The sequence below is a fragment of the Euleptes europaea genome, chromosome 1 (genome assembly GCF_029931775.1).
Source record: "Euleptes europaea isolate rEulEur1 chromosome 1, rEulEur1.hap1, whole genome shotgun sequence".
Taxonomy (NCBI): domain Eukaryota; kingdom Metazoa; phylum Chordata; class Lepidosauria; order Squamata; family Sphaerodactylidae; genus Euleptes; species Euleptes europaea.
This window is the reverse complement of record NC_079312.1, coordinates 164,023,199-164,040,528: the sequence shown is the minus strand read 5'-3', so window position 1 is coordinate 164,040,528 and position 17,330 is coordinate 164,023,199. Positions and strand designations below refer to the sequence as shown.

The 17,330-nt window shown below is 45.3% G+C and overlaps 1 protein-coding gene across 1 annotated transcript; it reads left to right on the top strand.

Annotated features, from left to right (window-relative positions):
- Nucleotides 1-9,407: 9,407 nt before the first annotated feature.
- Nucleotides 9,408-14,956, top strand: ATP5MC2 (ATP synthase membrane subunit c locus 2). The gene is made up of 4 exons (XM_056862072.1): nucleotides 9,408-9,471; nucleotides 10,672-10,749; nucleotides 11,960-12,150; nucleotides 14,806-14,956. Exons 1-4 carry the CDS (start codon nucleotides 9,433-9,435, stop codon nucleotides 14,918-14,920), a joined length of 423 nt encoding a protein of 140 aa, XP_056718050.1. The 5' UTR covers nucleotides 9,408-9,432; the 3' UTR covers nucleotides 14,921-14,956.
- The last annotated feature ends 2,374 nt before the right edge of the window (nucleotides 14,957-17,330 follow it).

The window sequence follows — 17,330 nt, the reverse complement described above, 5'->3', positions numbered from 1 at the left end:
ACAATGCAGAAAATTTGCAACTACCCTTCCCCTCCCCACAACAGGCACCCTGTGAGTAGGGTTGCCAACCTCCAGGTGGTGGCAGGAGATCACCTGCTATTATAAATGATCTCCAGCTGACAGAGATGGGTTCACCTGGAGAAAATGGCCGCTTTGACCATTGGACTCTGTGGCATTGAAGGGTCTCTCTCCCCAAATCCTGCTAAGGTTGCCAGGTCCCTCTTCACCATCGCGGGAGATTTTTGAGGTGGAGCCTAAGGAGGGCAGGATTCGGCCATAGAGTCCAATGGTCAAAGTGGCCATGTTCTCCAGGTTAACTGGTCTCTCTCAGTAGGGTTGCCAGGTCCCTCTTTGCCACTGGAGGGAGGTTTTTGGGGGTGGACCCTGAGAAGGATGGGGTTTGGGGAGGGACTTTAATGCCATAGAGTCCAATTACCAAAGCGGCCACTTTCTCCAGATGAACAGATCTCTATCTCCTGGAGATCAGTTGTAATAGTGGGAGAGCTCTAGCTAGTACCTAAAGGTTGGCAACCCTACTGGCAGCCCTACCAGTGAGGTAGGTGAGGCTGAGAGAGTTCTAAAAGAACTGTGACTAGTCCAAGGTCACCCAGCTGGCTTCATGTGTAGAGGTGAACAGGGTTGGTTTCCCCCACAAGATTAGAGTCTGCTGCTCATGTGTAGGAGTGGGGAAACCAATCCCATTCACCATATTAGAGTCCACCCCTCCAAACCACTGCTCTTAACCACCACACCGGGGCTATCTGCATAATTAAACACACACACACACACACCATCCTACAAGGTCCAGAGAGTGCTGAGCAGCTTCATTGCGCCTGAAACGTTGCAAGCAATTCAGTAGAAAGGGCGTCAAATTGATTTGCTGAAGCCATTTAGAGTAGCTGGTCTGCTGCAGCAGAAATAACCGGGAGTCTCCCGGCACCTGAAAGCCTAGTCCCATTTTTATTCTAGCATAAATTCCCGTGGACTGGGGCCACAGCAATGCATCACACGCAGTGAGCGGTGCAGTCCACGAAAGTTTATGGTGGAATAAAACCTTGTCATTCTTTAAGGGGTTGCAAACCTTTATGATATTCTGGAGTTGGGGGTGGAATTTCGAGATCCTTTATCCCACCACCACCACAAGCGCGAGTATATAAATATGCTCCAGGAATCATCGCTGGCACAGAAATCAGGATTTGCTCCTAGCCGGAATTTAAACCGTGCTTGGGGAACATCACTGAAGAATTCACCCCTGGGGTATTAATTAAAATAATATTGGGATTAGTTCCGTTAGCAAAAGTTTATGCAATTTATTTTGAGACGGAAGAGGGAGAGGGGGAAGTCATTTTATTGTTAAATTAGAGATATTACTTGTTTTTCTTTTTATTACTACTATTATATTGTTCTTGTTGATATATTAAATGAAGAAAATAAAAATTATTTTAAAAAAAAGAATTCACCCCTGGGCAAGTAAGTGATCCTATGGACACTTACTTGGGTGCAACTCAATATTACTTGTTACTTGTTTTTCTTTTTATTATTACTATTATATTGTTCTTGTTGATATATTAAATGAAGAAAATAAAAATTATTACAAAAAAAAAAAGAATTCACCTCTGGGCGAGTAAGTGATCCTATGGACACTTACTTGGGTGCAACTCCCATTGAGATTTACTTCCGAGTAAACATTCTTCGGATCGGGTGGGAAACGCCGGAGCTGGAAAAGGGGCGAGTTCTTCTGCAGCGCAGTAACGCAAGAGGACTGGGAAGCTCAGCCTCGCTTGCAGTACCATCCCCACGCCACGCAGATGGCGCTGCGGCACACGAAACTCTTCGTTCTCGCTTGTGCGACGGACGCGCTGGCCGCCGCGCTCTCTATGATACGGTCCTTCCGGGTCCCCGGCGGAGGTCGCGTCGTTCGTCTTTCCGCCGGCGCATGCGCGAACTGCGGCCCTCTTCTCGCTCGCTTCCCCCAGAGCAGCAGGTAGGGTCGCGGAGTCCGGGCATGGAGCGGCCTGGGAAGGTCCTCCTTCCTCCCTTCCCAAGCCTCGGGCTTCCCTGTCCGTCCCTTCTGTTCTGGTGCTTCCCAGCACGAAAGGGGCCAATGGCGGGGTCCGGAGGGGCGTGCATCGTCTCGGCGGGGTGAGGAGGAGGTGGAGCCTGCGGCGGGCGTGGCCAACCTTGGGAAAGTTCTTGGCCGGTGGGCGGAGCCGGTCTTCGGGGTTCCTTTCTGACGGAAGCCCGCGAGGTCCAGTTGTATATCCGCAAAACAGTTAATGGTCCCGTTATAATGTTTGGCCAGGGTTGATGCATCTAAGAAAAGTTGTTTTTACGCAAATGCACCATTTATTTTATACATTGCGTGCATTTAGATCCATCTCTTCGTCCCTCGTGAAATTTACATAGGATTTCTGTTAGATTGATGCCTTGTACTACGGTTATATTGAGGTAGATGATTAATACTTTTTTACCAAGATAAGATACCTATACATTAATTAAATAATCGGATTAATTTTGTTAGCAAAAGTATATACTATTTATTTTTAGATGGAAGGGAGTGAGGGGGAAGTCCTTATAAGTTTTAATTACTATTATTAATAGTTTGATATTACTTTTGCTTACTTTTAGGAATAGATGATGATGTATATGTTGATATTTTAAATGATAATTTTTAAAAATAAATAAATAAAGGATTTATGTTAGATTCGAGTAAGGTAGCACCTAACTGTTCTACTGCAGATCAACACGGCTATCCTCTGAAACTGTCTTCATAGGATTCCTGGGAAGACCTCCCATGCAGGGAGTGATCGGACCCAAACCTCTTTAGCTGCAGCAAGGTTGTTGTATCATGTGCCTGCTGGTTGTAACCATTGGCACTTTAATGCTCTCCGGAGTGTGGCCCTCTGCTCTGACCTTTGCCTCTCATCCATGGCCATGTGCAGTAGACTGAAGTGTAGAAATCAAGCAAATGGCGCTTTTCCAAGTGAGGACATAAAGTGCCTTGCACACCATCCCTTAATGCTCCTTCCCTACTGAAACCTAAGGACTGGCTCAAGCATGGAGGAGAATGAACTAAGGGGAGGTGGTGAGATGGGCTGCGCCAGTGCAAGGAGTGGATTCTGGTTTGTCATGTTCCTTTACTTATTAAGTAAGCATGCACAATGAAAACTAGCAAAACAAATAAAACTATTCTGCCCCCTTCTTTGCTGTGCTGGTTTTCCTCTTGCACGGGGGTTTCATTGGCTGTTACCGCACTAGGTATTCCCAGCGATGTATTAAGAGTTTGGAAATGTTATAAAAAATATTGTTCGCACTTTGTTTGGCCCCTTTAGCTGTGAAGACGTCTTCCAACCATTTTTTAGCCGTGGCATCCAAAAACCCTTTTAAAGATATGTTTTTTATAACATTTCCAAACTCTTGATACATCGCTGGGAATACCTATTGTGGTAACAGCCACAATGCGGTAACCCCCATTGTTACAAGGAAATGTTCTTGGCCTGAGTCTTGGAAGAGGGCACTTGGGTCCATGTATATCTTTGCCTCTGTCTTCTCCTTTCATAAGTTTTTAATATAATTTGTTTAGGTTTGGCTTCTATACCTTTACTCTCTTGTGGCTCTTTCTAGGTGCTATGGAGGCAGTCCTCTGTCACAAGTATTTCCATAAATGCCATTCAGATGTCTTTAGATGAGCCTCAAAGCTCCTAGTGCAAGAGGAAGCGAGCTTCAGAGTGTAGGACAGCCTCCACAGTGCTGGGAGAAAAGCACATGTGGAGCAAAAGTACAGGATCTAAACCTTGGATATTTATCCTGCTCTATTGTTGAAACTTGGATTAAGGTTATACACCCAGAGTTATATTATGCAATTGTACAAACAATCTGTTACAGCCTTTACACAATGCTCTATTTTTGTATTGGTTGGCTTTTTCCAGGGTAAACTAGGGTTATCTTCTGGTTTACAGAGCCCTGCTGCTATACTTTTAACTGGAGCTTGTCCAGCAGAAGTTAGAAGGTGGATCTGTAGCTCAGGCTGTTCTTGAAGACACAGGAGCAGTTCAGTCTGGTAAATTGGTATCCAAGTGTTGACTAGGTGTCCGTACTATGACTGCATGGTGCAAGGGCCGTGGTTCAATGATAGAGTATCTGCTTGGCAGGCAGAAGGTCTTTGGTTCAGTCACTGGTATTTCCTGTTAAAAAGAACAGGTGCAAGTTGACTATCCCTTATCCCAGACTGCTTGGGATCAGAAGTGGTCCGTATTTCGGATCTTTCCATATTGGAATATTTGCATCTACTTAATGAGATATCTTGGGGATAGGACCCAAATCTAAACACAAAGTTCATTTATGTTTTTATATTTTTTATATACACTTTATACACATAGCGTGAATGTAATTTTAAACAATATTTTTAATAATTTTCTGTACATTGGACCATTAGAAAGCAAATTGGCGTGCTGCTGAAGGCCTGTGAGTAACACCTGCATGCCGGCTCAAAAAAGTCTGGTTTTCGGGTCAGTACGGATATCGGATGGCTGGATAAGGGATACTCAACCTGTAGTGGGTGCTGTGAAAGACTCTCCGAGACCCCAGGGAGCTGCTTCGAGTCCAAGGAGGCAGTGCTGACCTTGATGGACCAATAGTCTGACTCAGTGTAAAGGTGGCTCCACTATTATGTGCCCTAGAAAACGCTTCCAGTGCAAAGCCCTTCGTTAGAGTTTCTCCTCGTTGCAAAACTTCCAGCTCATTTCTTCTGCTTTAAGAAGGAACTTGAAAGGGGAGATTAACCGAGCTGCTTACCACAGAAGTCTTACTCACCCTCTAGCTAATGGCAGAGCTGCCTCTCACAGTTGAGAAGCATTTTGGAAACCGTCACAGTGGCAGATCTCTTCCGAAAGAGGTTGGAGACAAAAGATAAGTGAGGTCAGGAGTGGCCTTGAGTTGCAGCCGACTAGGAAAAAGCACCGAAGTGGTATCACAATTTGAAATGCCTTCAGTGAAGGTAAAAAAAGGTGGAGGTAGCCATGTTGGTCCTAAGCACACACACACAAAAAGTACAAATGCCAAAAACTGTGAACAAAAAGGAAAAATGGATCAAAAAGTAAAAGCCACACTATTCCTTTCATGAGAACCGGCCAAAATGACACAAAAAGCAGTGGGCGAGCTTTAGAGTCCTCCAAAAAGATTAATCAGACCGGATGTTGTAAAAAGGAGATGTCTTTGGTCTTGAAAAGCTCATGAACTGGGGTGTCTGCTTCCTTCCTCCTGCCTTTTTATCTTTGCAACATCCAGCCTGATGAAAGAGTTCTGGAGAATTCGAAAGCTTACATGACGCATAATGTCATTTATGATGGTCCTAACGGATGGTGTTGTGTGGCTTTTGTTTTTGGATTCATTTAATTTGGAAGATAGAAAACTGTCCATGAAACAGCTGGTATTGGTAGAGGCTGAAAAAGACTGTGGAGTTGTGTGAGCTACCCACTTTACTGAGTGAGCATCTGAAGGCCAGTACGGGATGTGCAGAGGGAGAATCTGTATGGAGAACCTGTGAACTTTTGAGTACCAGTATCTTCAAGGAATGATGGGACAGTTCCATAACCCTTGAGGTAATGCTGTTTTGCCTCTGGAATGTGTGTGTTTTGAAAAGGTGAATGGTCTGAAGTTTGATATAAGAGTTATTAGTCACTTTGACTTTTGGGTTCTACTGTTGTTTAGTTGGCTTTTAGACAACCAATGGTTTAGCACAACGTGGGCAGATTAGGCAAAATCTGCCGGCAAACTAGGGGTTCAGAATATGCTTTGCCAGCAACTGAGGCAATAGATGGCAGGCCGGTCTAGTCATACAGCCATTGAACTGCTGCTGTGCAGGTCCCTTCTGCATGCAATTAGGGTCATCGCATCTCTGACTGCTTGTCACAAATGAGCTGATTCTGACTTTTTAAAAAAAAAACCTCATGTGATGCTTCCATGCAAGCATCGCACCCTATTAGAATGCAGGAAGAAGGTCTTGTGTTTGAATGCTCCCCAGTGTCAAAATTCCCTGTATGTGGAAAGATAGTGCATAAGGAAGAATTTTTTGCCTGGCTTTCTCCCAGTCATGCTAATTTTCCATGTGCAGGGAGTATTTGATATGAGAGAATGTTCCGCAGATGTTGTCTACTACCTGCATTCTGAAAAGCTTTGATCCTGCAAGGACTGTGCCAAGTTTATGTGCTGCGTTTTAGTGTGTGTGTGTGTTTAATTGTGTGAATCAGCTTTTGCAGCATATTATTATTCAGCAGCAATGTTTCAATCACATCAAGCAATGTAAGAAGAGCCCCCACTGAAGGTCCAGTGTTCTCTTTCCCAGAGTGGACCAGCCAGATGCTTTCAGGAAGCCCAGAAGTGGGGCATGAAGGCTCCCACACACACACACACACACAGAGCAAGTATTCAGAGATACACTGCCTCAGTGCATGGAGGTTCCCTATAACCATCACAGCTATTGATAGACCCATCCTCCATGAATTTATCTAGTCCCCATTTAAAGCCATCCCAAACTAGTGGTCGTTACTATATCTTGTGGTGATGAATTCCATAAGTTAATTATTTACTATGCGAGGAAGTAATTCCTTTTGCAAAGTGTATGGCCTTGTTGAGCATAACAATTGCCTTGGCAGCCCTCTCTGATTGACCTCTGCGTTGGCAAGTGTAGAGCTTGGGCAATGGAGGTTCATTTTAGGCATACTGGCTGATGATCAGTCTCTTCTGTAGTAAAGTCTAATCCTTTTCTAAAAGATTATAATCCCGGATGGGTAGCAATGTTAGGCGGTAGCTGCAAAATAAAAGAGGAGTCCAGTGGCACTTCAGAGGTTTACAAAATTTATTCCAGCATAACGCTTTCATTTCACAAAAAACTTATGATGGAATCAATTTCGTTAGGAGTTCAGTGGCTCTTTGCTGGTTTTATTTTCCTTCTTAAAAGCACACTAGTGACATTGTCTTATCTTGTGGCAATGAATTCCACAAGTTAACTGCATAGCTTGTACTACTCCAGGAGTGGCTAGTGTTGACTTGAGGACAGGTTGGAGTCCAGCATGGTCCTCGGTATCCTTCCCATGTACATCCTTCCGTGGGGACCAAATGTGCTCCATCTGTGTATCATCCCCATAAGTTCAGTGAGCTCGCATCTAAACCTGGGGCACTCCTTTTCCCAGACGGCACTTTGTTAAAAAAGGAGTGGTCTATTATAGCAAAAAAACTAGAGCCAGTGCAGCTTCTGGTGGGGCACAGAAGGGGAGAGAAAGTTATAAGCCGCTTTGGTTCCCCACTGGGGAAAATGGGAAAGGTATAAATAAAGTCAGTAAATATTGGCATGGCCTTTCCAGGTAGAGTTAATCCTTCAGTTTCTGATGCACTGCTGATCTGTGGTAGTGGAGACACAGCCTAAATTCAGTTCAGAGCAGTTTCTGAACTATACTGTTCATGTGCTGGTTTCACTAGGATTGGCTTTCTTGATGGCTCTTCTCCAGTTCAGGGCTAGTCACAGTTCTCTTAGAGCTCTCTCAGCTGCACCTACTTCACAAGGTGTCTGTTGTGGGGAGAGGAACAGAAGGAGATTGTAAGCCGCTTTGAGATTCCTTAAAAGGTAGAGAAAGGGGGTTACCGCACTTGTATTCCCAGCGATGTATGAAGAGTTTGAAAATATAAAAATACTGTTCGCACTTTCTATGTATTCCCAGCGATGTATTAAGAGTTTGAAAACGTTATAAAAAATACTGTTCACACTTTGTTTGGCCCCTTTAGCTGTGAAGACGTCTTCCAACCATTTATAAGCCGTGGTATCCAAAAACCCTTTTAAAGCGATGTTTTTTATAACATTTTCAAACTCTTAATACATCGCTGGGAATACAAAGTGCGGTAACCCCCAAAGTCTACCAACTCTTTTTCTTTAGTCTTCTTGGCAAGGAATTTCCCAAAGATCCAACCTGACCATCTCCCAGAGATGACGCAAGGCCCATCTGACTTCATAGAATCATAGAGTTGGAAGGGACCACCAGGGTCATCTAGTCCAACCCCCTGCACAATGCAGGAAATTCACAACTACATCCCCTCCCCACACCCCCAGTGAGTCCTACTTGATGCCCAGAAGATCGCCAAGATGCCCTCCCCTCTCATGATCTGCCTAAGGTCATAGAATCAGTATGGCTGACAGATGGCCATCTAGCCTCTGCTTAAAAACCTCCAGGTAAGGAGCACTTACCACCTCCCGAGGAAGCCTGTTCCACTGAGGAACTGCTCATGTTTGCACTTCAGCAAACATTTAAAAATTACAAAAGCGAAGCTGATTTTAGTAGTATGTTCAGTCTTCTTTCTAGTCGTCCTGGTCCTGTTTATACATGCTGAGCACTTGAGGATTGGACAGGACACCAGAACCAAAGGGAAACACAAACCTGGCAGGTTTGTACTTAAGGACTGTTAAAGCAAATGCTGGAATCCAATCTGGAAGTGTCAGCGCCAAACCTTGGAACATCTGGCACAGGAATGAAAGCAGTGCCAAAGTTCTTGGGCACCCGGGCAGTCAAGCATCTAGGCTTTGCCCAGCCCTGCTTCCACTAATTTTTATGTTCTTCTGCCCTGTAGGTGCTGTGTTGTGTCCTCTTTGTGCACGGGTGACTTGGTGTGTGTGTGGGTGGGGGGGGGGAGATGATCGTAGAATCATAGAGTTGGAAGGGACCACCAGGGTCATCTAGTCCAACCCCCTGCACAATGCAGGAAATTCACAACCACCTCCCCCCACACCCCCAGTGACCCCCTACTCCATGCCCAGAAGATGGCCAAGGTGCCCTCTCTCTCCTGATCTGCCTAAGGTAATAGAATCAGCATTGCTGAGAGATGGCCATCTAGCCTCTGCTTAAAAACCTCCAGGGAAAGAGAGCTCACCACCTCCTGAGGAAGCCTGTTCCAGTGAGGAACCGCTTTGTTAGAAAATTCTTCCTAATGCCTTGACAGAAACTGTTTTGATTTCAACCCGTTGGTTCTGGTCTGGGGCAACAGAAAACAACTCGGCACCATCTTCTCTATGACAGGTCTTCAAGTACTTGAAGATGGTTATCATATCACCTTTCAGTCTTCTCCTCTGCAGGCTAAACATACCCAGCTCCTTCAACCTTTCCTCATAGGACTTGGTTTCCAGACCCCTCACCATCTTCGTTGCCCTCCTCCGGACACATTCCAGCTTGTCTACATCTTTTCAGTTGCATGTTATTCTCGTGGTTCTTAGGACTGCTGAGCCTTGGACCGCATTGTCTTCCGTGTATCAATCCTGCCATAAGCCTTCCTACTATGATGGGTGTATATGGGCATCAAGCAGTAGAAGGTTTTGGGCACTCATCTAATGTCATGGTGTTTTATTCTTTTCCAGCTGTTGAGCGTGGTCACCCCCCAACGTCCCTGAATATGTATACCTGTGCAAAGTTCGTCTCCACTTCCACCCTCGTGAGTAGCCAAGATGGATCTTATCTGGGGTATTTAAAAAAATTGCCCTATTTTTTTCAGCGTTCAAAAGGATTATGTAATCTTTTCTGCACACTTTGGCAAGTAGGCTCAGAAGATTAGCAGTCTGCATAATTGTGATTGTGCCATCAAGCATGGAGCGTGGCATCCAATTTGCAGTCCAGTGACTTCTGCCGATTTTTCTTTTTACTTTTCCTCTTTCCTTTCTCTTTCCTTACAAAGGAAAGGAGCACGTTTCTAGTCCTCATGATGATGAAGGAAAGTCTCTGAAATCTTTTATGAATCTGACTGGGTTAGCTTGGCTTCTGGAGCTCAATGGGTGGGAATTAGCATGCTATTTTAATTGTTTGGATATTTATACCCCGTTGTTCTCCCCAAAATGGTTACAGAGTCATTGTTCCCTCATCCATTTTGTCATCACAGCAACACTGTGAGGTAGGGAAGGCTGGGAGAGTCAACCAAGGTCTCCCAATGAACTTCCATGGCATTGTGGGGATTTGAACCTGGTTTTCACAGATTCTGGTCCAACATGAACTACTATGCCACACTCACTTTCATTTTGGTTGGGGTTGTTAGTTCCTGTCCCTCTGCCCGTAGACACTCATTTGTTTTCTTTCACATGTCTTCTATGAGTCTAAACCCTCCCACCTAAAACCTGAATGCAAAATACCAAATTTCTTTGTGTTGCACTTTCGGTGGAATGTGCTGTGTAGTGGTTAGCATCTTGATTCAGATTCCTACTCTTCCACAAAGCTTGCTTGAATGATGCTGGACCAGTCTCTCTCAGCCTAATCTACCTCACATGATTGTTGTGAGGAAAAATTGAGGAAGAGAGAACCACATAAACCATCCTGGGCTCCTAAGAGAAAAGGGTAAAAATGCACTAGGTAGACAGCCATCGTGCACACCTGTCTGGGAATAGAGACAGCTGACAAAGTCTGATGGGCTGCCTGGAGGGTCATATTCATTCCTTGCCATGAGGGAAATTTGGGGTAGAAACAAAACTGGACTAATAGCCTGCCAAAACTCTTCATAGGCTGGCTAAGGAGGCCTTGTTTGAGTTCCTGCATCATAGTTGTTTCTAATAACTAGAGACTGCTTCTAATAATGAAGACTAGTGTGTCCATACTACTGGGAATCAGTCTCAGCTCTGTGTCTTCAGCTTATGTTTTATCTGTGCAGGTGAGGAGCGGTTCCCGGTTGCTCTGCAGGCCCATCTCTGCCTCTCTGCTGAACCGGCCGGAAGTCAGGACAGATGAGGTAAATCTGTGTGGCTTCTAGGTGTTGTGTGCAAACGAGAAGTCACTTTGCCCCTGCAGGGATTACCAATTGGGAAGCCAGCACAGACTCTCCTGGGAAATACTATGTAGTGGTATGGGAGCCAGCGTGGTGTAGTGGTTAAGAGTGGTAGACTCTGACCCAGACAGCTGGGTGAGCAGCGGATGCTAATCTGGTGAACTGGATTTGTTTCCCCACTCCTACACATCAAGCCAGCTGGGTGACCTTGGGCTAGTCACAGCTCTATTAAGAGCTCTCTCAGCCCCATATACCTCACAGAGTGTCTGTTGTGGGGAGGGGAAGGGAAGGTGACCGTAAGCCGGTTTGATTCTCCCTTAATTGGTAGAGAAAGTCGGCATATTAAAACCAACTCTTCTTCTTTAACTGAGTGAGAAATGAGAGTATTTTCCTTTAGGTTATTTAATTACAGTGTGTCATGAGGGATCATCGTGAGGCAACAGTGCTGTCTTTGTAAAAGGCATAAAATCGAAGCATTGTCCTAGTGAAGCACCTTCAAGTTTAACAAACATGTTTTTCAACCTGAGCGTTCAGAGAATAGAAGAGCTTGCTTCTCTGAAAGAGCTTCAGATGTGTGAAGTTGTCTGCCATTATTGAGGACCGCCTGATAAGCTTCCAGGGAAGTTCAGGGTTCCCTGGAAGGGTTTGATAAGCGCTATATGATGTCAAGGGACGTGGAACAGTACAGTATAGCCCTATATCAGAAGCTAAGAGGAAGGCTACTGGCAAACCACCTCTGCTCCTCACTTGCCTTGAAAACCCTTTGCTGGAGCCACCATAAGTTGGTTGTGACTTGACGGCACGTATATACGTATATGGTGTTGAATTCGAGCCATGTATTGGGCAGCCCTCAAGCAGAAGCGACAGGCAATCCGCACTAAAAGCGGTAGTAGTTACTGTAATATTCTGTGCATTTGTGGGCGCTATTTCAAAGGCGTGGAGCTTCACTTTTTATTTATTTATTCATTCATTCAACTTATAACCCGCCCTCCCTGGCCGAGACCAGGCTCATGGCGGGTAACATCCAAACACATCAACAATAAAATTAATAATTCTAAAATTAAACAACAAAACCCAATGAAAAACCTTAAAACTCCAGATGGTGCCTACTTTAGCCAATAGTGCCCGGAATAAGCTACAGACTATTTTCTCTTTCCCTGTTTCCTCCTCCCAGCCCCGCTGCATCACGTCTACACAGAACGAGCTCTTGCCGGTGTTGTGCCGGGCGTTCCAGACAAGCGCCGTCTCCAGAGACATTGACACTGCCGCCAAGTTTATTGGCGCTGGTGCTGCCACCGTGGGCGTGGCTGGCTCCGGCGCTGGTATCGGGACCGTATTCGGCAGTCTCATCATTGGTTATGCCAGGTACATAGGATTACTGAGCCACCCTCAAAAGGGCCCTCCACCGGTCTGAGAGGAGCAGCTAGCGGATTTGGAAGGAGGCAGGGGTCCTGGTTCAGAAGCCAGAGACTTAATTTGTGGGCCGATCCCTGGCTGCTGACTGCAAATAGGCATTTCTAGGGAGGTGGGAATCTGACCACGTCCATGCCATGGGCATATGGTGGTGAACTGTTTAACATCTGGTTTTCTGAGGCTGGGACTCCTTGGGGGTTCTTTGTAAGAATTCATGTTGTAGAAAAGCAATTTGGTCTTTTTTGTTTCTCTCTTTCAAGCCCCATTTACTATATTTGTCAGGCGGGGCGGTAACCCCCACTGCTGGAAGGGTCTCTGCCCTGGAGGATTTGGGGGCCAAGACAGTCTCTTCTGCCTCAGACCAGTCCAAGGGAGAGTCGGAACTTGACTCTCCCTCGGACGTCGCCTGGTTGCCGCAGGACACACCTTGCTGACAAACCCTGGCTCTTATCCTCCCCGGCTGCTGGGCTTCTTTGGCCTTTTATCCCCTCCAGGCCAGAGAAGCCCCTCCCTAACTCATCCAAGGTCCCGCCCCCAGAAGTGCATATTAGGGGTGGCTGGGGAGGCACATGTCTGTGGGCATACGGCGCGCCCCCATCCCTTCCTGGCCCGCCCGCTCATCAGCTGGGGAGCGGGGCGGGGCGATTCTGAGGCCGCTGCGGCAGCCACGGCTCGGGCAGGTCTGGCCGTGTCGGCTGCAGCTTCGGGCGGCTGGGCTGCTCTTGTTGCGGCCTTGGTGCCGTGTCATCCTCTTCCCCCTCCGTCCGGTCGAGGCCCTGGAGAGAGAGAGGGGCCGAATGGGGTTGGGTAAAGTGTTGCGCCGCCGAGGGAGGAAGGCGGAGCCACCCCTCGCTCGGTGTTTGAGATGAGTGGGAACCCCAGGTAGCGGCGCAGGAGGCACGGGAGGGGCTCCCTCCCGTGACAATATTTATAGCCCACCTTTGTTGTTGAAACTCAAGGCGGATTACAGAATATAAAACAGTGCAATCAGACAGCGTAAAACGGGTATCAAACATAGGCCCGCGGGCTGGATCTGGCCCCTTGAGAGCTCTCATCCAGCCCACGAGGCAGTCACACACACACCGTCCCAATCTGGGCTGGGGAGTCTGCTGTGGGCTCGCCAGCCAAGGCAGCCATCTCCCGCCAGTCCCAAGGTGTCAATGATCAAAGACTGTTAAATAAAATACTGTAAGAGTGTTATTGTTTTAAGCAAGTTTGTATTTTAAGTAAAAAAGTAAAACTAATATCATTCATTGGCTTTGTCTGTGTCTTCTATAAAGTTTGTATCTCCGGGACCTGGCATTAAATTTTATGGTACGAAACAACAAAGGGGAAAAGAAACTTAACCCTAAAAACAACAGAATTAAGTACCCAAAGGTCAAGAAAAAATCAACATCCAGGGCCAATGGTTACATACTATAAAGGTTATATCAATACACAATATGTATAAATAACTTAATACTTTATAACTACTCCAAACTTTGAGACATCTTTATGACTATGAGATTTTGACAATTTTATTTATGACTAAAATATAACATCTCATTTAAGAAGGAAACACACGGGGATGAGTTTCCCATTTGTGTGGAATAACTAAATTATATTAGATAGATAGATAGATAGATAGATAGATAATTGTTATCATGCAATCACAACACACCTATAGTCGTCAAGATTGTTAGAAAGTTATGTACATTGGTAGTCTGGAACTGTGATTGTTTTGACCATTTGGCTGAAACGCATTTGGTCAAAGTCTAATTTTGGGATTTTATGTCTATTGGTGTATGTGTACATGAGCATGTTAGTTTGGTAGGCTATTGCAGGGCCTTATATATGTTATTGATTTTAGCCTGTAATAAATGTATACATATTTTGTATTGACATAACCTTTATATTGTATAACCTTTGGCCTTAGGATGTTGATTTTTTCTTGACCTTTGGGTACTTAATTCCATTAAATTTTATGGTACACATGGCCTGGCCAAGTGACTTTTTTGTCCTATCTGGCCCTCGTAACAAATGAATTCGACAACCCTGGCGTAAAGTAACCAATGTACGATGCAATAGAACTAGGATTTGAGAACGCAAGCAGCAAACTACCCAAGACTATAAAAGTGCAGAAAGTGGAATTACAAAGTTCTCTGCCATTGTTGGGGAATCCCAATAATCTTCCAGTAAAGGCCAGGATCCCCTGGAACTGATAACCACCCTGTGATGTCAAACTCAGGCCGTGCATTGGTGTGGAAGTAACATGCAGCAAAAGTAAGGCGATACCGACAATAATCATTGCAGTAGATTCCAGTCCTGATCCATTATAAAGCCTTGTTCTGTTCCACTACAGTTCTGTTCCCTTTATAAAAATGCCCTTCTGAACCATTTCTGTCTTGCATGTTCTGCAGAATGATAGAGATGTGGCAAATGTGATTGCCTTATTGCAAGGCTGCGTTAGACTGAGAAACCAGGACTTCCTCCTCTTCTAAAACCACGCTGTTAGGAGGCATGTCCACATAGCCCTATCCCTTACGATGCTTCACAGCAGGGGAGGTGCTGGTGTTGCAGGAGAACCGCGCTCTTTGTCCCACTCACGGATCTCTCTTTCCCTTGCAGAAACCCTTCCTTGAAGCAGCAGCTTTTCTCCTATGCCATCCTAGGGTTTGCGCTCTCCGAGGCCATGGGACTGTTCTGCCTGATGGTGGCATTCCTCATCCTCTTCGCCATGTGAAGAAGCCGGATGTGCCCGCTTGCCGGGCGCTCCCCTCTCGTCCCTCTGTGTTTAGTCCCTTGCGTACTCCGACCTGATTGTTCTGCAGCAGATAGGGAGAGCCTGTCTGTGAACCGAATCTGTCTGGCTCAAAGGGGGAAAGTGAATAAATACTGTATTGATATACATTTTCTGGTTTCTTGGTGGTTTCTTGGCTAGAGGATGAACCCCGGGTGAAATCCCCATGCAGAAGGCAAAGTACGGGGCACGCAAGCTTGGTTTCTCTCACAGCCAATTACAAAACAGCATGTCCAGAGGTGGGGATTGAAATACTTCCTGCTTTCTCAGAGCTCTTTCTGAGCAGAAGAAAGGCTTTTTAAAACTGAGGCTTGGATTTCTCCCCCCTCCCTTTCAGATTGCTTCGTTGTTGTTCTTAAAATGCTTTTTTATGTGGCAGTTGGGTTTGGGGAGGGATTTTCTCTCACAGTAAACACTACAAGTAAGCCAATTACAAAGCAGCATTTAAAGGGGCGGGACTCGGTTTGAGCTTGGAGACTGCTGGCGCATAGATTCCCAACAGGAAGAAGTGGATCCAGCCAGAAATGAACCTCAGGTAAAACTCCCATGCATAAATGACCTTTCTCTCATTGTACATCTTGGTCTTCCCCCTTCTTTTCTTTCTGCCTAATGCCTAGCACAACACCTCAGTGGTCTGGTACTTTTATTGCTTCAACCTTGACATTAGTTTGCAGTTAGAATGGGACTGGGGCTGTCTAACTGACAGGCTGGTCTGATGCACATTCACACAAAAGTAAATTCTCCTGAGTAGGGCTTGTGTGTAAAGTGTTGTCAAGTCGCAGCTCACTTATGACAACCCAGCAGGGTTTTTAAGGCAAGAGACTAACAGGTGTTTTGCCATTGCCTTCCTCTGCATAACAACCCTCGTATTCCTTGGCGGTCTCCCATCCAAGTGCTAACCCCGGGCAGACCCTGCTTAGCTTCTGATGGCTAGCCTGGCCCATCCATGTCAGGGCCAGTGGGGCTTACTCCTAAGTAAATGTGCATAGGATTGCAGCTCCAGGGGGGCTGTTGCCACTTATGCCGGTTTCATTTCTGCCTTCCCCAACAATGTGCATGGTGCACAATACACTCAAACAACCAGCACAAAATCGACCAGCAGCAGTTTCAAGTAAACAGCCCTATTTATTTATTTTATTTATATTCCACCTTCCTGGTTGAGACCTGAGGTGGATTATAACATTTTTTTAAAAAAACAAGGCGGTAAAAAGAGCACGATACAACTAATAATCCAGTAAATTAGAAACCATTCGATACAGACAGGAATAACGGTCAACCAAATTAACAGAGAATGCTGTGATCACACACAGCATATTATGCAGAAAATTGGGAACAGTTAACCAACCTTTGACAATATGTGGTATGTGTCTATCATATACATAGGAATTATCTGATACTGTATGTTCTTCATAAAAATAGGGTATTTTACATCATAAGAGAAAACTTTGTATCAAAAAATCACATACAACTTTTTTTTCAATGTTCCCCCAAATTTCCAATTTTTCCATTGAGAAAAAAATCAGGGGGTGGGACTGGGGAGAAAGCTTCCCCCCAAAATTCTTCTGGTTTTATCTCCTGGCTTTTGAAGATGGGGAGCACAAAGAAGGACCTAATTCTAATCCATTTAACAAATTAAAAAACATGCTTGCCATCAGCACACCTCAACTACACGTTGCCTTGATTAGTTCTCCCATTGTGATTTGAAGGGTTGCCTAACATTGAACTGACTAAAACCAACTTGTAGACTGGCTTCTGATCAGCTGCATTCCCGTTAAGTTCTAGCATTCCCCTTCTTGAAACCATTCACAATTTCGGAAACCTCTACTGTCTCCCCTTCTCCTTCTTTCCTAAACTTAACAACTCCAAAAGATTTTTTAAAAAGTTTTTTTCATAGAAAATATACTCCAACCCATACACTATTCTAGTTTAGAATCATAAAGTAGGTGGGGCTGAGAGAGAAGAGAACTGTGACTAGCCCAAGGTCACCCAGCCGTCTTCATATGGAGGAGTGGGGAAACAAATCCAGTTCACCAGATTAGCCTCCGCCGCTCATGTGGAGGAGTGGGGGATCAAACCCGGTTCTCCAGATCAGAGTCCACCACTCCAAACCACCACTCTTAACCGCTACACCACGCTGGCTCTCAAGGGAAGGGAATCACCATCTCCTACCGTTCTGATTGTTCTTTGTGTGTATAAATTCCACACCCACTTTGATTACCAGATCATGAAGTATGGTTGGCTACAGAATACAATTTAAGGAACAAACTTTAAAACATTAACCTGGAAGATAGTGATGACTTTAAAGAAAGAGAGGAGGTGTGTTTACTATGCAGAGCCTTCCTTGATATGACAG